General features: G+C 36.7%; 1 protein-coding gene across 1 annotated transcript in view; it reads right to left on the bottom strand.

Annotated features, from left to right (window-relative positions):
- The window catches only part of msn (serine/threonine-protein kinase msn), a 555,676-nt gene that overhangs the window by 299,212 nt on the left and 229,596 nt on the right, over positions 1–26,868 (bottom strand). The window contains 3 exon segments of the mRNA XM_090377310.1: positions 2,655–2,716; positions 2,830–2,878; positions 9,582–9,662. Coding sequence (XP_090233436.1) covers positions 2,655–2,716; positions 2,830–2,878; positions 9,582–9,662 — 192 coding nt within the window.

Genomic DNA, 26,868 nt, shown 5'->3' with positions numbered 1-26,868 from the left:
CAAGTCAAGGCAGAATGAGAAATCTCTGACAAAAAAGCCACTAAATATCTATGGGTTAACTAACTTCTGTCCACACATGGGTTAACCCATACACATCTAAAAGAATGTTACTATAGAGATTTGGTACAAAATAGCTGACATCCTCAGTCTATCTACGACAAGAGATCTAATTTGAGAGAAACCTATAACATGGCTTTACAGGTAGGATCCCAATCTCATTACTTTGGAAGCAAACAAAGGCCTGCAGAACAATCATTATGAATGCATTGGATTACAGTGAAAAATTATGAATTACTGTGTGATAATGAAACTTTTAAAACAGCAAGACCTTTACAGGTTTGGAAAGTAGCTAAAACGCTTAAAGGAAGTTTCTGGAAAACAAAGATCAAAGAAAGCATATACTAGGGGACACATGGCACAAATGTCAACTGCTATAATTCTAATCATCCTGAGAAAAGCAAGCTTGATATACCTCTTCATCCTAATACATCTTGTATGGAGTCTATCTATAAACCAGTTAAGATTATTGCCAGTATCATCAGTGGACAGCAGTAAAAATGGGCTCTGATGGAAAATTTGTACCATACGCCTTGGGTTTGCTTATTTCACACCTGGCTTGTGGTAGTTCATAGTAATATAACATTTTCCCACAAAAAATAAGATTACTTTTTGAATGTAATTCACTTATTTGCATCCTAGATAGACCACTTTTGAGTATCTAGGCTGCACAAAATACATTATTCAGGGCATTACAATCACTCTGGAAAGTGGACTGGTTGAAAGCCAAAGCTTGATATTCTGAATATCGGTGAAGGCCAATAAATATTTATGACTGAAATAAGAAAAGCAGGACTAATTGATAAAAAAAAAGTAATATATTTTTTTATTTACCGTATAAACAGATTTGCAGTCTAGTTGGGATCCTCTGTGCATGAATACATAGCCAATTTAGTTATGGAAAAATCAGATGTCAAGATTGTATAAGAACCACTGAACCAGATCTGGGTCTGGAAATTATTAATGAATATGTTATTTGGTTTTTAGGAGCATTAGCAACTAATGCCATATTGCTCCGGGGATATGCGGTGGTCATTCCTTGACCTTTCCGCATCCTCCATATTTGGTGGTCACGGGCTCGAACTCCAGTCTAATCAAGAAGCGTGTGCTACGCACTGCTGCTCCTGCCCACCTGGCTACGGAGGCGCCAATGAATGATGTGTTTTTCTCTTGTTTCAAAGGAACAACAAAGATGAGATTTTGGATTACCTAAATGTATTTATCCTCGCCAGTCATAAAATTTACATTAAGAAGCAAATGTGACCAGGTTCTTCCTTTTCTTGATGTATGGATGCATAGAGTTGGCCCACACCTATTTATTACTACATGTAGAAAATTAATATGCACAGGCACACTACATTGCATTGTAGTGAAGGTAATAAAAGAAAGACCGGCAAGGTGTAAAAAAAAAAGGGGGGGACGGTGATATGAAGGACTGGAACTGCAATTTACCTGAATTCTGACCAACATTCAATCACAAAAAATTTTATATCCCAATAAGCAGTTTGTTATATCTTTCAGTCAATAGGTTGCACAGAACATATATTGAAAGGAAAATGAAATAGAACATCCAACCCTAGTGAGAGCAGAAGGACAATAAAATAGAAATAAAATTTCAACTGGGTAAATGTGGTCAGCAGTCAACATATATATGGGTATGTGTATACAGCTGTAATGAAGCATTACATGTTATAAGAGCATGGGAAAATGCAGTTATACAGAAGTAAGGCACAAGGTGAGGTAGGCTGTTGCTGCAAGGCAAGTCCATCTCCAAACCAGCATATCTAGCTACACAAAACCTATGGTGAGAATATAATGATAGATGACCACTGCAGAAATCAGTTGCACCATGTGGACCAAAAGGATGGTTACATGGGTGCAACTGATCACAGATAGCACAATGCACTTTAACAGCAGGACTTTTCAATGCACTCTCCACTGGATAGGGTATTAGAGTAAATGCCCAAATCAACATCCCCCCTCCTAACTACACATCACAGGTATGTGTTTTGATGGATACTACAAACACTGTGGCTGGACACAAATAACAACGTGTGTTAGTCAAATGAATAATTTTCATTTGTATCATGTCAACAGACCATAAATGTACACACATCATTGTTCCTGTTGGTAATGCAATCTTCTAACAGGACATTGCACTGCCAATGGGCCAGATATGTGCTTCCTCCAATGGCCCCTAATTTCCAATGTTAATCTGGATAAACATCTGTGAGGTGAAATTGAGTGGGTTGCCAGATGTGTAGATCCACCACCCTCCAAAGTGGGACAATTTTGAGACAGCAATTCATATTGCCAAATTTGTTCGAGCACCTTTTAACAGCTGTAATGTGTGCAAATTGCCCTTCAAGTCCATGGTGGTGGTGGCGGCCCAATTCCACATTAGGAAGGTGGCTCAGTTTCAATATCTTTCAGTGTGAGAAAGTTGATGGGCTAATAATTATTGTAAAACTCTAAAAGTTATAGACTATAAAAATAAACTGTATAAATAATATTTTATTTAATCACTATATATTCTTGTATACATTTAATAAAAATATTTAGAGAAAAAAAAAACAATTTAGAAAATTTCTACTTACTCTTAAAATTTCTCTACAAATGTATGCTATCCATTCTTCTTTAATAGGCTGGCCTTTTGTTGCTATAAATAATGAAAATGATACTGAACTATACTGCAGAAATTTTCCTTGCCATAAATTCTAACCCCCCCCAAAAAAACCCCCAAAAAGATAAGGGGAAAAATATAATACTTACATTTTACTAAGTCAGTTACAGATCCTGCTCCACAATATTCCATAACAAGCTGTAAACCAAAATCAATATATTAATATAGAGTAACGGCTATTTTTTTTTTTTTTTTTTTTTTAAACTAAAACAAAATAAAAGTTCCCACTTTTACTCTCAGTATAACAAATAATAAACATCAAAATTGCACATTCATAAAAAATAATAAGGTTAGCCTAAATGTTTGTTCTTACAATACAAGAAAAATCCCATTAAAACTAATAGTTTTACTGAAAATTTCATTATAATGAAAATATTTCCGATCCTGAATGATGTATTATAATGATCGCGTATTATAATGCTTTTTAAGCTCGTTTGAATGAAAATATTTTCCGATCCTGGATGACTTCTCATATTATTAATGCTTTTTAAGTCTTGTTTGAATGAAATTATTTTGATGGAAAATTCAATACAATAAATTATTTTTAAAGTCCACATATGCATAAAATGTATTAGTTTAATTTGTGAGAATTATGAACCTGTGTACCTCACATTGCAATATTGCTATGAGAAGATTCACTTGAACGAAAATAAGCAAATTTTAAGACATCGCAAAGGAATTTTCAGCAATATTCAGAACACAACTTCATTACAATGAAATTGAAGTATGCATCCACAAGAAGTTCACCATAATGGGATTTTACTCTATTTCCCCAAATATTCATGAAGGCAGACTAGAAGGAGAATAAACATTTTTAAACTTAAACATGTAGATAACAACAGGATGATTATAAGGTTTCCATCAATTTTAACATGAATAACATCACAAGTGAAGCAATCAGTGAATTAACTTCCACAAATACAAGGTTTCACTCACAAAAAGAAAAAAATTCTGCTAAAGAGAAAGTGTGTGCAAGCCATAATGTGGTGCAAGTACAACAAATAAATCTGGACTACAAGAGCCTTATTTTTCGACATCATTACTAAACCTTGACAATTTTGTGCTTCATGGGTATTTTATATGGCTGCAAACTCGCATAGACACATTGATGTCCACAGACATTTTGTGGTGCCCTTTATGAAATTTTTATTTATTTATTAATTTATTTTTATTTTTTTTTTTGCAAATAATATCATGTTTGCAGAAATTGTTTAGTATACCTCTTTCACCAATCAGTTTGCTCATTATTTTGAAATTTATATTTAAAATTATCTGGAACTTTATAACTGCCCTGCATTATGAAGGCTCAAAAATTATAACATTTCTACAACACATTCTGTTATTCTGAAATTTACTAAAAAAAAAAATTTAACTAAGCAGCACACAACACATAACCTTGAGTTTTCTTATTTCACACCTGGCTTGTGGTAGTTCACAGTAATAGCATACACGTGTGTGTGCACGCGTGCGCAATAGCAAAGATTTTTTTAATTACGTAAAGACTAGAAAGAAGAGGATGAATCATATTAGTTCACTAGGTAAGAATGGCTTAACTAGTTATGAACTTACTCAAGTTGCAGACAAAACTGAATAGGTATTTTGCATCTACATTCACACATGAGGAATTTTTTAGAGATGGGGCACAAATTCTAACAGGGAGCTGAATGATTTTGTGATAACTGGCAGGAAATGGGAAGAGAAATTGTTGAAACTGAATGTAAAAAAAAAAGACAACTGGGTGGATGGGCTGTATCCAGTTATGTTAAGGGATGCAGCAAAAACGGTCAGCAAACCTTCAAATATTATTATGAGAGCATCTGTGGATTTGGGGAAAGACCCTAAGGACAGAGATGGAAAAAAATGTATCCCCAATTCACAAAGGAGGGGCAAAGGGTGACATGAGGTACCATAGACCTCAAGTCTCATTTGCAGAATGTGGATCTGTTGGAGTAGGTGCAGAGAAGAACAAAAAGATTACTAAGTGAAAACAAAAGGGTGCTCTTACCAGGAAAGAGATTTAGTTCTGCAAATCACAGCATCTGGCGACTAGCCACCTGTGAGGAGATCTGATTCAGATGTTTAAGACTGTGAATGGACTGAGTGAGTTCAATGCTGATGGAATCATTTCCTCTTGTTCAGATTTTTTTTTTGGTTTTTTTTTTTTTTTTTTAGGAGCATTATAGCAACTAAGGCCATATTGCTCCGGGATATGCGGTGGTCATTCCCTGACCTTTCCGCATCCGCCGTATTTGGTGGTGACAGGCTCGAACCCCGGTCTAATCAAGAAGCATGTGCTACGCACTGCTGCTCCTTCCCACCTGGCTACGGAGGCGCCTCCTCTTGTTCAGACTATATACATGAGTGAGCATGAATTCATATTGAGGAAGATGGTTGCAGGTTTGTATACTAAAATTTGTCATCAAGCCAGTATATTGGAACTGTTGGAACAAACTTCCATCTGGTGTTTTAGAAGTAGGTAGTATATATATTAAAAAAAATTTTAAAAATAAAAAATTAAGGAAGAAGTAGAAAAACTTAGATGGGATTGACAGGCAATATGGGAAAAGGGTTTTTTTGCCCCCCTTTCTTTTCGCTGATTCTGTATAAGCTTGCTTTCTTGCATCATTTGTCCCTACTAATACTAAGACACATGAGGCAGCATAAATTTAAACTGAAGAAGGGTGATTGCAGGATAGTCATGCAGGAATTTCCTTTCAGCAGATAATTGAAACTTTTTTTTTGAAATCACATACTCAAGCTGGCTTCCATCCACATTTTCCCAATTACATAACATCTCGTACAGGAAAAATCATAGTTACATAGGCAATGATTAAGGGTGCAATCCAGGGACATTTAGACAGATATAGCATTCTAAAGTCCACGTATTTTTTTTCTTAATAAAGCCAAAAACATGGCTTTATTAAGAAAAAAAAAAAATCATACAACTAACTTAGTAGGCCATTGACACAGACTCATGAGCTGGATTTAGGGAACAATTCCGACAGACAGTTTATTTGGATTTTAGCAAAACATTTGACTCGGTCCCTCAAATTAGGTTACTGTATAAGCTTGAACAGGTTGGGATTACTGATAATATTTTAAGATGGATGCTGGGTGGCTGCAGGGTAGAATATTGTGATTAATGGATATTCTTCAGATTGAAGTAAAGTGGGGTTCCTTAAGGAGCAGTTCTTGGACCACTGTTGTTTCTCATTTTCATAAACGACATCAACGAAAGGATAGAAGGCATGATATCAAAATTTGTAAATGACAAAGATTGGCAAAGTCAATGATCAGTGCCAAGCAGTGCTCCATCAGGATGACTTGAACAGACTTCAAAGATGATCATTAGAGATGTGGCAGCTATGTTTTAATGCTGTTAAATGCAAGGTCTAACACTTGGGAAATAGCAACACACAAATAAATTATACATTTTGTAGAGCTGAATTAAAAACATTGGAGGTGGAAAGGGATCTGTAAGTTACAATACAGGCAGATATGAAGTTTTCTGAACAGTGTAAACAGGCAGCCAGGAAAGCCCATGGTATCCTATCAATGATTTATCGAATGTTATCCTGTAGAGATATAGAGGTCATAATTCCACTGTATAAGGTAAATGTAAAACCACATTTTGAATACTGCATTCAAATATGGTGATTTCATCTGAAAAAGACATTGAGTTTCTTGAAAGTGTCCAAAGACGGGCAACTGGAATGGCCAGATCAGCAGAAAGGTAACACTTCTACAACACACTGTATGAGGAAAGACTCCAATTATGTGCACTACAGAGCTTGGCATCCTGATTGAGGTTTATAAAACATTGAGAGGGATTAGTAAAATGAATGAAGGTATGGAAAATATTATTACTATCTTCCAAAGGAATTCTGGCAAAAAAAAAGTGGAGGTGTCACATGCTGACAGGTCTATGGACCATGGAAGCCAAGAAATGTCAATTCCTGGAGATGATATGGTTAAGAAAAAGCAGTCATATGGCATCTATTGACATCCTGGCAGTATAAGGTATGTTCGTGTCAGATGGCACCTGGGATTTCTCCCATCTGACATCCTGGCAGTATGAGATGCCATCTAGTTGAAACCAAATGGATTTCAACTAGATGGCAGTTCATCAGCCAAAAAAGATGCAATCATGTTAGCATAGCTGCCTGAAGTCACATCTGTTACCCTTCCATTATCATCTTCAAAAAAATAAGGATCAAAAACATTGAGATAAAAATGCACACAACCCTGTTACCCACTCACTGTGCAGTGGTTGCTAGTGAAACTGACAAGGGCTTTTCTTCCAGCCAATTACAAAAATTCTGCTTGTTTACAAAACCATTTAGATGAAAATGAGCTTCAGAAGACATCTGCAGATTGTAAAAATAATCTTCATCATGACCATTCAAGTTAACATGTCTTGACAAAAATTTTTCTGGGTGAGGAGATTGTAGTACATTCAACTTACAAGGTTGGAAATTAAGTCATGGTGTCATATTTATCATACACTCCTACTGAATTAGTTCAACAACATGCATGCTTATGTGCAGAATGCTTTGGACCTGTACTAGAGTGGCAGTCTTGGCAGCTGTAATGTTTCTGGATTAATTTCTCAAATGTATACAGGGTACAGATTAAATCAATGAGAAACATATGGCATTAATCGTGGAATGGGGGAGCACAATACAAGCATTATACTTGGAGACTTCTTTTTGAGAACAGAACCAGTTTCTTCAAAATTATGTACCCATGTTTGTAATTAAGAGATGGTACAGCATCTTGACACTTAAAAGTAAATGCAAATAAATGTTGAGTGGCCTCCTAACCTGTCATTGTTTTTGTAAAATGCTTTGATGGTGAGGTGAAAGCATATCGTGCACCATACCATTGTCCAGTGATTAATATATGGCATGATATAAACAAGAGTATATGGGATTGTCCCATGGTTATTAAATGGCATGTATGAACAAGAGTACATGGGATGGCAATCCACCCCACCATATTGGTACCCAGAAAACTAGTTTTTAAAATTGCCCACTTCCTTACCCTACCTTGTATAACACACAAAATCTCAAAAGCACTGATTTTAAATGACTTTTTTTCTTTTTTTCCCAATTAAATAAAAATAGGTAAATCACAGATTTTCCCATAGGGCAACACATTTACAGCAGTCATTCCCATGTTTGCAATGCCCTATATCCATTCTTTCTCAGTTCCCATTTCTACATTCTGTTCAACAATTGCTCTATGCATCATCCCCATAATATGTTCACTAGATCACACCTTATTTTGGTGCCTCCATAGCCAGGTGGGCAGGAGCAGCAGTGCGTGGCACACGCTTCTTGATTAGACCGAGGTTCGAGCCCGTGACCCCCAAATACGGAAAGTTCAGGGAATGACCATCGCATATCCCCAGAGCAATATGGCCTTAGTTGCTAATGCTCCTAAAAACCAAATAAAAAACAAACACACCTTATTTGCTTCTTTTATTCATTATACATAATAGTGAAATTATAGTAATCTTATAATACCGTGATAAATCTGACTAATGTTGTTGTTGTTGTTGGTTTTTAAGAGCATTAGCAACTAAGGTCATATTGCTCCGGGATATGCGGTGGTCATTCCCTGACCTTTCCGCATCATCCGTATTTGGTGGTGACGGGCTCGAACCCCGGTCTAATCAAGAAGCGTGTGCTACGCACTGCTACTCCTTCCCACCTGGCTACGGAGGCATAAATCTGACTAAAAAATGAATAGCAAATGCTTAGAAAATGGTACTTACCTTGTATAAATCTGCAATAAATTTTTTGGTAGATGGTGGCTAAATTTAGGTTGGAAGAAGCATTAAAAAGAACTAAGGTGGGGAATGGGGTGAAAATATTTTAAACAGATTTTAAAATGAGCGCAAGGAAGTAGAAATGCAGATCTCCAATCCTTGGTTGTCATAAAGAGGTTAAAAGACTTAAATGAAAAAAAGAGAGAAGACCGGTGGTGCCAATAGTCATTACGAGGGACTTCGTTGAATAAACCGTCATCAGTTGGCAAATGGAAGAGATGTGAGCGCGTGTTGTATTTAAAGTTTATCTAAACTCCCGTGATGCTCTTTTTGACATGTGGGAACTTTAGCCGCGAGAAGTTCCAAGCCGGTGAAAGGTTGAAGGGAAGTTTAGCGTTAATAATGTTGAGATCAGAATGGTGTCGGTACCATTCGATGGTGAGGGTTTCATATTGAAGAATTCTGTAGCTCGATCTAAGTTTAATAATAGTGATGGCAGAGTCAACAGGGGGGGGGGGGTTGTGAGTTTGAGCATGGGTTGTTAACTCAGTGCAGGATTAATTTGTCTTGAAACTGTTGAAGTGGTAGTATGCATGGGTATTGGAAGTTGTGGAGGAAACGAATTTGGTGGTAGTGCTGCCGATGTAACAGGTGTCGCAGTTTTGTTGGCATTTTATGAGATATATTATATTATTGAGATCATTGATGGGATATTTGTGCGTATCTTTAAGAATTAAATAGGGAACCTAGTTTATTGTAAGTGGAGAAGGTGAGGGAGATGTCGGTATCTTTGAATGTACGTCGGAATTGTGCTGTGAGTTCACTATGGTAAGACAAATACTGCGAGTATTTGTCTTGTGACTGTGTCTGGTGGGGTTATTAATACTGTTTTTAACGGTGAATACTGTGTGTTGGATGAGTTGAGGGGGGGGTAGCTCCTGGCTATGAATTTATCAGTAAGGTATTGATTTATTGCAGATTTATACAAGGTGAGTACCATTTTCTAAGCATTTGCTATTCATTTTTTAGTCATTATACATAATTAAGAAATTTGTTTAAATCTCTTACCCATAATTTGTCATCTTTACCAGGAGGACTTTTCTGGATAAAAGCACCATAATAAGTTGCTATGTTTCGATGATGTGAATACTAGAGTGCAAAGGGGGGAAAAATAATGTTACCATCAAAAAATTAAAAATTTAAAATTATCTCTAAAAGAATGCATAATTAACAAAAATAGAGGAAACAGGCCACTTCATACTGCCATATATTACTTTATTTTATTCAGTATTTTGTGTAGATATTTTTATTTTACATCATATGGACTCAAAGATAAATATTCCTGGGAAAAAAAAAAATTATATAGAAAAATAAAATATAAATTTTGATGTAAATTAAACAAAATTAAATAACTTGTGTGGATGTAATGCACCGAATAACATCCTATATAATGCCATCTTATAACAGTTTTTTATAACACATGAGAAATAATATAGGATTGTGAAGTTATATTCACTGCAGTAGCTGAAATTGAATAATTGTATGCTCTACTGTGTTCAATTTTAATCAGAGGGAGGTCTTTGCTTTTACTAAAAGACTTCACAATCTGTTCAGAGGGTGCAGTCATTGTAGTTTAAATTATCCTCATAGTTATTATATATATATATATATATATATATAGCAATCAGCATCATTTAATTGTTCGAATGTATACAAGGTACATATAAAATCGATGAGCAACATATGACATTAATGGTGGAATGGGGGAGCACAATCGACTTTGAGTAATTTCTAAGTGTAATCTTATGGTCTAAACCAGCTCTTAAAACTGTCCCTGAAAACTAGCAGAAAACAGTACTAGCATTAAGGTTTTTTTTTTTTTTTTTTTTTTTTAAGATTTAATGTACCAAGCTGACTTTGCTGCAGAAATCACTTGCCCAAACAGATTACAATTTATGTCCTTCATTTTCAGCCAAGCAGAAAATATATAACCATTAGATAAGATAAAACAAAAGAACAAAGTCTTTTATTCTACTCAGAAACAGTAGCATCTAAGTCAAACTAGCACGATAAAGAGCTTCATTATAGATTCTGGAAATACCATGACATTGTGAAATTATCTTCTGAGGAAATATATACACAGTTGAATTTTAATCTCAAGTTCTTGACCTGAAAAGCAAAGGGCACAAAAATCCATTACCAAAACAAACTGAAATACTACTATCAGTCACTCCTAAAGAAAATTTCTGAAGGTAGATTGGCAAAAAAGAAAAAAATGTTTGCCAGTTAGATTTGAATATAAAACCCAAAAATTAAATAATCATTTATATATTTAAATTATGTCAAAAACAGACAACACAATTAGAATACTGGCTTTATAATCTTAAAATTTCATGATTTTAAATACTGATAAATAATGATTATAAATAATATACATTTTTCCTGTTATTCTGCAGAAACAGGACAAGCAAGCAAATCTGCAAGAATCTGCTTTCTTGCATCACATGCCACTACTACTACTACTAACCGATGTAGGCCAGAGAATGCAAAGGGAAACAGAGAAACTGAAAAGTTCTTAACCCTTCATAACATTAAGTATTTAATACACAGGTACCCCTATAACTTTATATGCATCATCATTATGCTTGCTATGTTTTTACATTTATCTATTATCATCTTTTATTTCCTTTATTGGAAAATAAGGGACAAAATATATAATTTTAGTTTACTGGTAGTGAGAAACAAATCAAAGAACCCAAAACTAAAATTCCACTAATGCTCTAGTTACCTCCTTTAAAAGAAGCTAAATTGATGCTGGAGATCATAATAACTTATACCTTGTAGACAACTATCTACTTACAAAATTCTACTCATTCACCACAATTTGCAATCAATAACAAAAATCTTTTTGTTTGTTTGTTTACATATTAAATATGGCATAATTATGCAAACATCTGAGGTGTCACTTTTGAAAATATATTAAAAGAAAGCAATTTTTTACAATGCCAGCAAACCTCACAAAAAGAAATAACTATATACTGCTATTCGTGAGTTTCATGACCAGAGTATATGAATATATACTCTGATCAGCATACCAATTCATATTTTCCATATATTATATCTGAATAAATGTACATTCACAGACCAATCAGAATGCTACATGAACTGAAAAGGTTCAAAATATTCATTAGGGTGGGCCTATTCTCACTGCCTAGGATTCACTAACAACAGCCCCAAAATGAAGCTGTTAAGAATCATGCAGTTTCCAACGGAATTTAAATGAAGGCCTCTCCAAGTGGTGAACACACTATATTTCAGAGAGAAGCTAGCTAGCTAGCTAGCTGTGTGTGTGTGTGTGTGTGTGTTATTGATTACTTAAGGAGATATTAATTTTAGAAATAGTATTTAAAGATTTGCCACATCACTTCCCTTTGTTTGAAAATATACAGGTGCCAGTTTTATGCCCACTATACATGGGGAACTATACAGTTCCTCATGTATAGTGGGCATAAGATGTATAGTGATATGCCCACTGATGTATAGTGATATGCACACTATACATTATTTCTCTGTGCAAAACATCATACTTTATTGCAAGAAATTCCCATACAGACAGAAATTCAGTAAATGCTGGTTGACAGACTGCCAATAACTTTATCAAGAATGTTCTCTTCTTCTATGAAGACATTTTTGCCACAAATACCAACAATGTTGCACTGTACAACTTCTACACATTCTCAAATACTTGGGCACAATCAGTAAACACAAAGTGGCACATTTGTCTTCTATTTGGAATTCACCAACAGTATCACCTTCAGCTGCATCTTCTGAATTTCTAGCACAACTCTATATGGAACTTGGTATTAGTATTGGTATTTAAGGGCACAAGGGCAGCTAAGGCCAAAATGTGCCAGGTCCTATATTATTATCCTAAAGTAATATGATGTGTTCCATTTTTGCATCAGAGGAATTCATATATATGTATTTGCTTCAGAAAGGTATAGAGTAGCTAGGTTAGCACTATTGCCAATCATGTGGTTAAGGGATAGTGGTTCTTGCAGTTGTGATTGAGCGTGGAAAGTACTTCTGAAATGGGAATAGTGAGGACAATCTAAAAGTATATGCCTGACTGAAAGCGGTAGTGTACAATGTGTGCATCGAGGTGGGTCATCCCCCATGAGTAGAAACATATGGGTTAGGTGCGTATGTCCAATTCTTAGTCTTGCTAGTATAACTTCTTCCTGTCTATTTTGTCTGAAGCTGGAAATCCATAAGGCTGGTTCATCTTTGATTTGGAGCAACTTGTTATTACTTTGTGCCTTCCATATTTCTGTCCACTGAAACATACAGACTTTTTTAATATGCTTCAAATAATCTCTATATGGTACTTGGTAATTTGCTGGTGTTGTACTGCTTGGTTTTTTGGCTGCCTGATCTGCTCTCTCATTGCTTAAGATACCAGAATGCCCTGGGATCCAGCAGAATTTCATTGAATGATTCCTATTTCGTAGATGGTTTAAACAGCAAAAGATTTGTTTTTTGATTGGTTGTGATGTTGAAAATTGATTGCCCAAAGCAGACACTGCACTCAATGAATCAGTGTATATTATACTGCTAGCATTGTGGAGAGGGCTAATATTCTGTAAGGCTAGTTTGATTGCATATAACTCAGCAGTATAACTGCTGCATTCAACTGGTAGTGATATGGAGACTGTAAAGGACGGAAAGACAGCTGCGGCACCAATGGCAGAACCTGTTTTTGAGCCATCTGTATATATTTGGTAGCTTTGTATATTGTTGAGGGCATGTTCTTTATGTAGTTGTTTGATATTTTCATCCGCCAGGGAGTTTTTTCCCCACTGCTGAAAGTGGGTATCACAGTGAGCGAGATTTACAGACCAGGGTGGATCAGGAATATCGCTTTCTTGAAGTATGTTATCAAAATCAATATTCCAGGTGTGAATCAAATCTTTTAATCTAATACCAGTTGGTCTATTTTCAGTTGGTTTACTGTTATAGAAAGCTGTCCGCTCAGGATTGGAAAGCAACGGTTGAACGGGATGGTCTGGAAAGCTTTGAATTTTAGCTGCATAATTTAGAAGCAACATTTTCCTTCGAAGGTGAAGTGGAGGTTCGTGTGCCTCTACATACAGACTCTGAACAGGGGATGTTCTAAATGCGCCAAGGGCAGTGCGAAGGGCACTGTGTTGGATGGTATTAAGTCTGATTAATGCACTTTTCCTAGCTGAATTATATACGATAGCACCGTAGTCTAAACGAGATCTGATAATAGCACGATACAAATGTAATAGAGTGTATCTATCAGCTCCCCATGTCATAGCAGAAATGGACCTAAGTATATTAAGTTTCTTTAGAAAAACAGTTCGGAGGTATGTGATATGTGGAATGAAGTTCAGTTTGTTGTCCAATATTAAGCCTAAGAAACGAAGATTACTGGTGAGAGGGATCAAATGGTTTTTTAATCTGAGTTCCGGTTCCGGGTGTAGTTTACGTTTTTTGCAAAAGTGAACTGCAATAGTTTTTTGATCTGATAATCGATATCCATTCTGCATTGTCCATGCCTCCAACTTATTTATGGAGAGTTGCAGCTGTCTTTCAATGGTATGAATATTTTGTGAACGGCAAGATATAGTTAGATCATCAGCATACATATATAGTTCTACAGTATTTGGGATGTTGTGTGTTATGGTGTTCAGTCTAAGTGAGAAGAGGGTACAGCTCAGTACTGATCCCTGCGGGACACCCTCCTCCTGAGTGTAGGACCGAGAAAGTACAGATTGATAGCGGACCTGAAAGGTTCTGTGTTGAAGAAAGTTTCTAATGAATTCTGGTAAGTGCCCTCGCAATCCTATGGAATGAAGTTCTCTCAATATGCCGTATCTCCAGGTAGTGTCGAAAGCCTTTTCTATATTGAGACTTACCATTACAAGATGTTCATTTTTGACGTAAGCATTACGGATGTTAGTCTCGGCTTTCACCATTAGATCCAAAGTGGCTCTGTTTTGTCGGAAACCAAACTGATTGTTGTTCATCAGCGCTTTAGTTTCAAGAACCCAGGTAAGCCTTCTGTGTATCATTCTTTCTAGGATTTTACTTCGGCAGCTGGTTAGAGAAATAGGTCGGTAATTTTCTGGAAGTGAGTGATCTTTTCCTGGTTTAGGAAAGGCTAAAATGATGGAATGATGCCAGGAAGATGGATATGTACCTTCAAGAAAAATCCGATTATAGAAAATTAATAGTAAATTCAATGCCGTACTGTTTATATGTTTCAGCATTGCATAATATATACCATCAGGTCCAGCTGCACTGTTGGGTGATCTATTTATGCTGTTTGCAGTTCAAATAGGTTAAACGGTTGATTATAGGCAATATATTGGGTAGTATGGAATTTTATTTTGTACCTTTCCGCCGAAGCTTTGATTTTCAGAAAGGAGTTGTCATATGCTGACGTGGCAGATGTTTGGTAAAAATTCTCTGCAAGGGCGTTGGCTATTTCTTCTTCAGAAGAAATTTCCTGTCCATTTTTGATTAAGATGGGAGAAGGAAGAGGTAGATATTTCCCATTTAAGTGCCGAATCTTTTTCCAGATTAGACGACTGCTAGTATCCTTTGTAATAGTGGAGGCAAACTGTATCCATGATTCCTTCTTGGCTTTTTTTCTAATTTGTCTAGCTTTTGACTTTAGCCTTTTATATTGAATTAGGTTGTTGGTAGTTGGGAACTTCCGGAACAGGTTCCAAGCTTTATTTTTTTCCTTTTTGGCATTGGTACAAGCTTCATTCCACCAGTGTTTAAGGTTTTTGTGTTTACATGTGGAGGCTTGAGGTATTGCTTCAGAGGCAATGGTCAGTATTTGCCTGGTAATATGCTCTGTGACATCATCAATGGGTTGTAGTCTGATCAACTGGCTATCAAAAGAAAGACAGTTTGAAAACTTTTTCCAGTCTGCTCTGGAGAATTTCCATTTTGAGCGGTTATCAGGGTATGATGTTTGAAGCGTTTGGATTCTGCATATGATTGGAAAGTGGTCACTATTATGTGGGTCGTTTAATACTGTCCATTCTATACTGGGATATAATATGGGGGAACAGAGAGTTAAATCAATTGCTGACATAGATCCAGAGGGAAGGTGAGTATAAGTATTTTCACCAGTGTTCAGTAATGTTAGATTCAGTTGGTCCAGTATCGTCTCGATCAAGTGTCCTCTATTGTCCATGTGGTCTGATCCCCACAATGGATGATGAGCATTGAAATCGCCAAGGATACAAAAGGGTGGTGGTATTTGTCTTATAAGATCTTCTAGTTCTTTAAACATGCACATCTTGTTAGGTGGAAGGTACAGGGATACAAGAGTTAGAATTTGCCCAACTGATACACGTACAGCAATAGCTTCTAAGTGGGTTTGAAGCGGAATGTTTCTAGAAGGTATTTTACAGTCAACTAGAATGGCGACGCCTCCACGTGCAGATAGTGAAAAGTTTCTATCTTTTCTGTAAAATGTAAAATTTCTGATTGATGGAGTTACTTGTGGAGTTAGATTAGTCTCTTGTATACAAACGGCTATTGGACCATATCGGGAGATTAAATCATAGATGTCATCGGTATTGCTGCGTAAACCTCTACAATTCCATTGAACAATGTTCTGCATTATCGGGGTTTGAGGAGGGAAGGCGAGTCTGTGTTTCTTGTGAGTGGTTTGCTTTTGACGGTCATATTTCATTTTATCTTTTCTAGGAAAATTGGGACGTCCGGTATCTGTACTCTCTTCTACATCATCAGTTTGACCTGATGAAAATCCAGTCTCCATATCATCTTCTGCATGAAGATCAAGGACTGTTTCATCGTGCGTAGCTATATTTTCAGAGTCCATTCTATTTGAGTTTGTCTTTTGTAATTCAGTGGCTTGTTGCCTTCGGGATTTATTAGACATTTTATCACATGATTTTATTTTAGGCGGAACTGTGATAGGGGTATTACTTACTTCATCAACTAGAACGGGTTTGGTAGTAGGTTCAGATGTTGATAGCACAGATCGTGCCCATTCTGCAATGGATGTATTGGGCGGAATTGATACCTCAGTTTGGGTTGAAACAGCTTGGCACTTTAGTGTAACGGAAGCGTGCGTGGTTTTTGCGATAGTTGACTTTATTTGCTTTCTTGCTTCTTGATATGTGACCTTATTCTTGATCTTGTACTTTTGTATTCTTTTTTCAATTTTCCAGAGTTCACATGATTTTGAGTATGCTGGATGGTCATTCTTTCAATTTGGACATTCCGGAGCCTTTGCAGTACACTCTGTTTGTGAATGGTTTTTTGATCCGCAGTTAGGACAAGTAGTTTCGCCTCTGCATGTTGTCTGGGAGTGACCAAACTTTTGGCACTTGAAACATCTTAGAGGGTTTGGAATGTATGGGCATATACGGCAGTTTAGGTAGCCTGCTTTAACTGAGGTCGGCAAATTCGGTGTACTAAAGGTCAGTATAATATTACGTGTGGGAACAAGTTGGTCATCCTTCTTTATCATAATTCTTCTTTCTTGAGTTACTTTCTGTTCCATTAATTCCATGACTATCTCCTCTTCGGTTACGTTCAACAAATCCCACTCACTTATTACTCCTTTTGAGGAGTTCAAGGTGTTATGTGGTGAGACTTTGGTATTCCGCTTATAGATGACATTTTTAGTAAAAATTCTGAATGCCTTGCTTGAGTGGTCTCAATTAAAAGATCTCCTGATTGGAGCCTTTTCACCATTTTCGGTGTACCTGCTGCATTCTCGAGACATCTCTGGATGACAAAGGGAGAGAGTCTGCTTAGCGGCTGAGTCGATAAGGAATGTATAATCAGAAAAGCTGGTGGGTCTGATTTGTTACTATCCTTTTTCATTCTTTTTGGAAGATTGGAATCGTCTTCCATTCTGCGGGTCTCAACATGTTGAGAGCCTGTTGGCTCTAGTGGTGGACATGTATCACAGTCCATTGTTGCTCCTTTTAGCCCTGGGAGTGAGAGCTTTTCCTCCCAGATTTCCGGCCCCGCCACGTGGAGGCAGGAGCGGTGCCACCTAGTGGCCAAGCGGTTGGAGAGGTTAGTTTGTTAGTGCAAATATTAATAAATATACTAAGAAAAGAAAGGTAATTTTCCTTTCTGGGTTCTTACTTAGGATCTGTTAAGTACAGAACCACTTACAAAGAAATGAGGATGTGAAAAGCACTAGAAAGTAAATATAACCAAATCACTGAGAAAGAGCACTATATCTCACTTGGGAAAATCGCTTGGACACTATCGCTTGGCACTCGGGGCCTCTATATGGAACGTTGGTATAGTCAACAGTACTAAATGTAACAGTAATCCTCTTTGGAAATCCACATAGGTCTTTTAAATATGCATTCGTAAAATACATTTTATTAAAACTATTTATTTATGATAAATGCATTACCCAAAATTTGCAGAAATATCTGTATACAAATGGCTGCAATAAACATGAAGTGATATCCCAAAATTTTAAATGAAAAACATAGTTCACACATAACCACCAAATTATATCTTCAAACAATGTTGTAGATCAATATAAAACTCTGTATAAACAGGAAACATAACTTGCAGCTATATCAGACACCAAATAAGAGCTTTTTTCTGAAAAGTAGCAAGTAAACAAACATAATCAACTACTCCACTAAAGCAAGGTTTCTCTCATGTATTATTTCAAGAAATATACAGTATTTCTTGCAACAATACAAAAAAGAATTTACTGATGTCAAATTGTCCTTCACATGGTCTGTGAAAGATAACAAAAGTCAGAGCTTCATTACATACATAGCTGCATGCTTAACAGTGTAGACTAAAAGATCTAAAATATTGTTGATGAAAATTTATTTCATCAACAATTTTTTGGGAATCCAATAATTCATATGACTAATGAAACAGTTTAAAAGGTGAGAGTTTAGACTCATTCATTATGTGGTTCTGCTAACTCTGTCTAGCAACGTATTACCCTCAATTCCTGAAGAGATACATTTAACTACGGACACAATCATGCTCCATCTCACAGAGTACTTGAACATGCAAAGTTCTGGCCAATGCAAGTTGCACTAAGTTAAGAGTAAAAACCACAAACAGTAGAGAATTAAAATTTGATGGAAATCTTTTAAAGAAAATTATAGCAGGTAATGAAAATCAACATTTATGTTCTACAAATAAAATGTTAGAATATCAATAGAAACTTAATACTTTTCAAAATGAAGAAAGCATACATATAAAAATGAAAAATGTTATGATGCTGGCAAGTCAGCTTTATCTTTAGATGAGGTGGCAAACAGAACCATCTCAACCAGCTGGATCCATGTGACTAGAAAACTGAAGCCAGCTGTAAACATTAAAATCACCAAGGAAAATTGCCTCACTGTTAGAAACGTTGTACTGGAGAAATTAAAGCTTCAAAGAGAGGAAATCAAAAGGTTCCAAGTGATTAATGGAACTGAGATCAATAGAGGCAATAGATGAATTACACAGAATGGAGTAAAGAGATTTTAAGCCAGAGAAGATTGAAAAGAGGACTCTCCACATTACTAAGTCTCTGACAGGAAATATCAGAGCAGGCATATACACAAGTACCTCCTTTGAAGCAAAAGTAATCATGCCACAAACAATTAGGACACTGAGATGACCAGTAGTTGAATCAACTGATAATTGGGATTCAGTAAGAAAAAGTAAGTGTGCTTAGCAGACTAGGTGGAAATAGCCATCACCGAGACTGGATCTGAGACCACGTATATTTGTGAAATTAATGAGGAAGTGTTTGGGAGCTTTAGATCTTTTTGCAGATAAGTTTGTTCTACGAGTGATTATTCATGATGTATTCGGTAGTAAACAAAGGTGGGGGAACATGTATAAATTAATGAATTTTTTTAATTATGACATACAACACAGCAAAAATATATCCAGCTCCTTGACATAATATGGCCTCAATAATACCCGCTGCAGCCATGCTATTTGGACTCCCTCCAATCATTATCTGACAGAGTAGAGGCAGCAAGGTTATACACAGCAGGTTTCTGCGACTCCTAATAATTTATAATCATCGTCTGCATTTTTATTCTCTGCCACTAGTTCATAACATCCACATTTAGGTGAAATATCTCTTAGTTGAAATAAAAAGCTTAACTTATATGATTACTTCCCTAAAGGCTTCCAGAAACAAATTAGATTGCATTTGATAACATCAGTTGTTACCAATGAAAAGAATTTAAAAACTGGTGTAGACCACTGTAGTTATCTTTACAAAAGTGAAATCCCTTCCCCCATGTCAGTAGTTATATTTTTGAGTAAATCCCACATCACAATATGATCACTGCCACTGGAAATTCTTAATGCATGAAGAGCTACTGCTGGTAATCAAAACAAGAGTATTGCTTTCTCTTGATACCTCTCATTTAACTTGCAGGCGCAGAAGAATTTGCTATTTTTAATAATATTTATTTATTATTATTAATTTAATAATATTTATACATAACTCTTACATATAATTAATTTTATTACAAAGAAAAACAAAATACAAATTCAAGATAAAATTACAAAAATACAATCATAGTATACAATTACAAAGAAAAAAAAATCAAAAATTATAATTTCAAAGGTTTCATAAAAGCTTAAAATCTTAGAACTTCAATTATGCATTACGATAGGTTTTAATAAATATCTTCATAAAAATAAAATGGTAAATCCTCTCCAAATTATTTACTTTTGTCCGTCGATTATTCACTGACATTTGCTGTTGAAATGCCCGATACACTTGCACTGAAATCACATTCTGTAGATACGAGTATCTGGAAACCACTATTGACTACATGCAAGTCTCTGCCTGCTTACCACTCTTGCCAGAAGCTCTCTACCTTGGTTACCGTATGGCAACACTGCTGCTTACTCGAGAAGTGATGTATGCCACAAATTCAAATGATTCATTAGACGTCGCACAATTTAAATGTTAAGAACAATTTAATAATGGCAAATAAAATAAAAATTACAATAAACATAATTTCATGATATATATTCTTCGGCAGCCTGTTTTTTTTTTATATATATTTTGAAAACTACCATGAGCCGGATTACACATGTTCAAGGGCCAAGGTTGCTTACCCAGGTCAGGCTGGATACAGGTCTGGAAGGGATGAACATGTGATGTGGGAAGGTTTTTTTTTTTTTGTTACTTTATAAGCTTACTTTCTTAAATCATTTGCCACTATTAATACACACCAGTTATCCAAATAATTAAGTCAATCAATTGTTTGGATAAATGGTGTATAATGTTTGCCTGTATTATATAAAAACTTTTGACAGAAAATTTTATTTTATTTATTTTTTTTTTTTTTTGCAAAATATTAGCATTTTGATTGCTAATAAAGAAACCAGAAATCTGCTCTTGAACTTTTCCTGAAAGAGTTAAGAGATTTTGTTTAACACAAAAGAAAACTAGAGTGAACTGAATGTTTTAGAGTTCAGCTCAGATATTTTCTGAATTTGGGATTGCAAAAGGAAAAATCATACAGTTTGATTAGCCTATTATTTTGTGTTGAATTTGCCACTGAGGCAATTTGCACGATGCTGATGAGTACCCTTCACCAAATTCAATGTTGTCTGGTATATGTACCTTAGATCACAATGAGACTCTAGAAATGAGCTCCTCACATGGTTAGCAACAAATTTAGTGCCGAAAATTCTAACTGCAATAGTATAGTGGGCAACTTTAGCTTGTCACTGTTTAAGCATGAAAATGCTAAGGTGAACCTTGAGGTCACACTTCAGACCTCTGACCTCACATGGATAATAACACCAGAAAATAGAGGAGGACAAGTGTGAGATCTAATTTTCAACAACCTGCCACACAAACTACTACCTAATACCGTCCAATTTCAATTAGATCACTTGCCAATTTCATGTCATCAACCAACTACAAAGCAATTCCCTTGTGCTATCTGATGCATACTTCATAATTGCCAAAGGTTTCCTTCTCTATTAAATATTAGAAGCCCAATATCATTTTACAGTACCTAAACTTCTTTGACTGGGGATGTTTTTATTTCAAGTCGATACAGGATGCTATTCTTGACTTGTCAGAACAGTTGAAGTTGATAGCTCTCCATGGGACAGCCAAAAATGACAGGTTTTGTAACAGGTCAAATCAGGGTTTTAATAAGGAAACTAAGCTGGCTTTCATCAAGAAGCAGAAGAACCTACTGAAAATGGCAGAAATCAACTTCTTTCAGACCTTAGGTTCCATAAGAAAGAAAAGGCATGTTCCTTGAAGAAGAAAAGGCAACACAAAAGAAAAGTCCGCAGCCAAGTCATTCTAGATAGGCTGAAGAGGTGTAGAAGGATTCTTTCTCACCATCCACATCACTCTGTGAATAACCAAAAGCACGTCCAGGAATGGTCACAATGCAACTTTCCAGGCAGGTTAACCTAATCCAAAATCTCTCTCATAAGAAGGCTGGATACCTAAGGCCGCAGATGGATGATATTGAAAGAACTTTATTGATGTCATTAACAAATTCTGTGGGTTCGGATGGACTCCCACTTTTCATAATAAAAATATGCAGAACATGCATAGTAGACCTTCTCCATCATATCTTCAAACAAATTCTACAATCTAAAATTGCCGTAACAATTTGGAGATTATATCATGTCAAGCCTATTATTAGCATTGGTATACAATGCAAGAAATCAAGCTTATGCAGCATCAGCCAAAAAAAAAAAAAAAAAAAACTCTCCCATTTCACCCCTCCATTCATTCCAAATGCCTGTCCAGCTCAGCCTTAAATTTATTTAGGCTATCAACTTCCACAACAAAAGATGTAAGTCAGTTCCACCAATCAACTACCTGCTGGCTAAAGGCAAATTTCTGCACATCTATTCTACAACTGTCTTTCCTCAATTTGAAACTGTGCCCCCCTCAGATTCTTAAATCTGAGCAAGAGGAAGAATCCCATCAGCATTCAGCTTGCTCAACCCATTCAAGGCCTTATACACCTCAATAAGATCACCTCACAGGTGCCTACTCTCCAGGTGCTGCATTCTGCAGAACTTTAAGCCTTTCTTGGTAAGAGCACCCCTTTGTTCCCCTCACCAATCTTGTTGCCCTTCTTTGTACTCATTCTAGCAACTCTACATCCTTCCTAAAATGAGGCCTCCAGACCTGTACGCAGTACTCTAGGTGTGGCCTCACCATTTCCTTGTATAACGGGATAATCACCTCCGTGTCCCTGCTAGGAAAATTCCTATATATCATTGACAAGACTCCGTGACCTGCCCTGCTCAGTGAACTTCATATTTGACTGCACAATTAACCCCAGGTTTTTTTCACTTTCCACTTCCCTGAGTGTATTACCACACAGTTGGTAAGTTTCTCTTCGGTTATTGCTACCCATATGCAGTAATTTGCATTTGTCAATGTTAAACTTCAGTTGCCAATTCTCAGCCCATTTGCCCAACTTATCTAGATCCAGTCGGAGTAGCATACTGTCGTTAACAACCTGCCAACCTTTGTATCATCTGCAAACTTGGACATTAAACTGATATTCCTTCATCAATATCAATGATAAATATACAAAACAACAATGGACCCAACACCGAACCCTGGGGAACTCCACTAATAATATTTGTCCACGAAGAGCAGTCTCCATTAATTACCTCTCTGCCATCTCCCACTCAACCATCCCTTTATCCATTGTAGCAACTTCCCCTTAATGCCATACCTCTCCAATTTGTACAGCAGTCTTACATGTGCAACAATATCAAAAGCTTTCCTGAAATCCAAATATATATCAAAATGATTTTTGGCGTTCAGTTCCTTTGTGACCACATCATAGTATCTAATCAAATTGGTCAGACAAGACCTCCCTTTAACAAACCCATTCTGTGTCTTAACTATTACTGCAATCTCGTCTAGATGATCCTGCAATACTTCTTTAACCAGTGATTCCATTATTTTCGCTGGAATACAAGTTAAACTAACAGGTCTATAGTTACTTGTGTCACCTTTTGAAACCCCTTTGTGAATTGGTGATACATTTGCACGCCTCCAGTCCATGGGGGATCTCCTCTGAGTCCAAGGAAGCTCTCATAATTATGGCTAAGGGTTTGGCTTACTTCCTTTACTGCCTCCTTTAATATAACTGGATAGATCCCATCCACCCCAGGTGCCTTTTTTATCTTTAACTTCAACAATTTCTGCTCCACTTTGCTCTCAGTTATTACAAAATCACTTCGCTCCCTGTTAGATTTTCATAAACTTCGGGCACTCCCCTCATTGAATAACTCCTCATGTGTGAATGTAGATACAAAATACTCATTCAGTTTATCAGCTACCTGAGCATGATTCATCAACAGTCAACCCATCTATGTTAAGTGGTCCAATCTGATTTCATCCCTTTCCTTCTACAGTTTACATAATTAAAGAATTCTTTGCTGTTTTTCTTTGCATCCTTTGCCAAAGATTTCTCTTTGCCAAATCTTTGGCAAAGATTTCTTTGCCAAATCTTTGGCAAAGATTTCTTTAATCTGCCTTCACCTGCCTAACCTCGTTTGTGACTTGATTACAGACAAGTTTATATCTGCCATAGACTTCTGTGTCACCTGATACTTTATATGAATCCCATACATTTTTCTTTTCTGCCACTAGCCTCATTAATTCATCTTACATCCATTTTAGGACTAAACCTTGAACAGTATTTCTTAGTTGGAATGAAAAGCCTAGTAGCCTCCAAAATTAAGTGCCTGAAGACTTCAACGTCATTTAGAATTCAACATTGGTAACATCATCAGTTGATCCCAATGTACAGAATTTAAAAAAAAAAAAAAAAAAACCTGTCTGAGACCTCCCTGTAGTCACCTTTACGAAAGCAAAAGCCCTTCCCTTTAGCCTTGACGGTAGTTACATCTTTTTTATTCCCACATCAGTACAATGTCACTCAGTGGTTCCTTTATCTGCAATTCTTAATGCATGAATAATCACTGCTGATAATCAGTTTCAAGAGTAGTACTCCCTCTGGTTGCCTCTCGATCATTTGCTGTAGAAAAGTCATCCAATAAATCCACAAAAATCTTGCTAGTGTACAAGTGACCAACCCATACGTTCCACTCATTATTTGGAAAGTTAAAATCCCGAATTACAAGACATGCTGATGTACTGGCCCACTATTTCTCTGCACAAATGCTCATTATACTCATCAGATTCAATAAGCCTATAACACACAACTACTCTCAGTAATTCCTTTCCGAGTGCTTTTGTCACACCAAACAGTCTCAACATTGCATTGTCCACCGACATCAATTGGATGCACTTCCTTAGATTTTATGTGTTCTTAACTAACAGCATAACCCCTCCTCCCTTCCTGTCGTCTATCCTTCCTGTACACATTGTACTCCCCAATTTCCAATTCTGCACTGTATACATCTGTGTGACACCATGTCTCTGATATCCCAACAATATCTGCCTTTGATGTCTTGACTAGCACTTCAAGCTCATCAAATTTATTAACTATACTCCTAGCATTGGTGTACATGCACCTGTTCCTACACTTAGTTACCCTAACACAGCCCATGTATTTACTTGTTCCACTACAACTCACAGCAGTCCTGGAAATCTCCATTACCTTTCTTTCCAAGGCTGCTGCTCATTCTAATAGAATGAGTGCAAGAATCACTTTTGCCTCTGCCCGCGACCACTGTTAACCTTTTAGTCTGTGTATCCCCCTAAGCTAGCACTTTTCTGACCCAACTAACACTGCCTCGATAGCATCAGCATATATTCTTGCACCCTTTCTATTTAAGTGTACCCCATCCCTGTAGAAGCAGTCTCTCCTGTCAACAATCAGAGACCAGGCTGAAAAAATTTCTACCCCTTGAGCCTTGCACAATCTCTCCAGGGCAAAATTGATTGACAAGGCTCTCATCATATACTCCCTCCTATCGTGTCTAGGCAGAATTGCAGACACTTTCACATTCATTCCTAACTCGCGACTTTTTTTTTCAACATTTGACCTGTACTTATTGAGTAAATCTGCAGATATCTTACTCTTAATGTCATTAGTTCCAACGTGTACATCACCTTTTGTGCCCTTAAAAGATATCTGCTCTACAAAGTCATCAACTTTTGCCCCTGGCAGACATATCCTGGCCCTATTCCACCTATCCTTCTTGCATGGTACATTCCCCATTTCCCTGACAATAGTCATCAACAATAACCAGTTCCTTTGGGACCAGTGCATTCTGCCTTGGAGATTGCCTGTGTGTTGCCTGATGCACAGGAGTGAGCTCTGTCATTGAACTGGGCTGCTGAGAGCTTGACAAGGCCCCCTCATTAATTTCTTTGATGGCATTTACCCTACACCTCAAGCTCTCATAGACACCCATCAGAAAGCCGAGTCAGCACCTAATTTCTTGACACTCTAGACATCTAGCACACACAAGGGCATCCTCCTCGGCTAGATCATGTCCTGTTTTAGAAATGTCAGCAAACATTTCACATTTCACACATTTTTTGAGACTGATGCATTGGAGAATGGCCCCTTTCGTTTCTCCCCTAGTCACAGCACTCTCGCTAGTCTGTGATCTTTGCTTCACAGCTCTAGTCTGGGTCATGATTTCCATTTAAATACAATTTAATTAACAATGAAATTTAATAAGATTAATAATATTTTTGATTAATTAATAATACTATAATAAGCTAACATATTCCTAATACAGTGTTTTGTATTACGCTATCTAGTTTTACTTTATACCTTACGCTATCAGTTTGAGATATACAGGGTGTCTCAAAAATACACAGCATAACTTTAGCAATGAGTTCCTCGTATGTAGAAAATAAAAATTTTATATCAACAGCGCATCGGCTTCTGTGGCCATATTGCACCTCCCAAGGTTTTTGCAGTACTTTGATCCAAGCCCGAGGCGGGAATCGAACCCGCGACCTTTGGGTTGCCGGGCAGGTACTTGACCCACTCGGCTAGCCCGGTCGGCAATGAGTTCCTCGTATGTAGAAAATAAAAATTTTATATCAACATAGTATCGGAAATTCTTGGTTTCCGAGTTTTGAAGGTTTGTCTATGACACTTAACTGTTCGCATCACCTTATAAGTAATTGTTCAAAATGTCCACCTTCTGCCTGAATACAGGCCTCACATCAACATCTCATGGTCTCGCGAAGACTATGCCAAATTCCTGGCATGTTTCGTATTGTCTCGTAACCTGCCACAATTCGACTGCGGAGAGTTTCCACATCAGCTACTGGAGTTGAATACACCAATGACTTTAAATGTCCCAACAAGAAGAAATCTAGTGGGTT

Source organism: Mastigoproctus giganteus, chromosome 1 (assembly GCF_048544385.1).
Source record: "Mastigoproctus giganteus isolate SK-2022 chromosome 1, ASM4854438v1, whole genome shotgun sequence".
In the NCBI taxonomy this organism is placed as follows: domain Eukaryota; kingdom Metazoa; phylum Arthropoda; class Arachnida; order Uropygi; family Thelyphonidae; genus Mastigoproctus; species Mastigoproctus giganteus.
The sequence above is the reverse complement of the archived record's forward strand: the minus strand, read 5'-3'. Positions and strand labels throughout refer to the sequence as shown.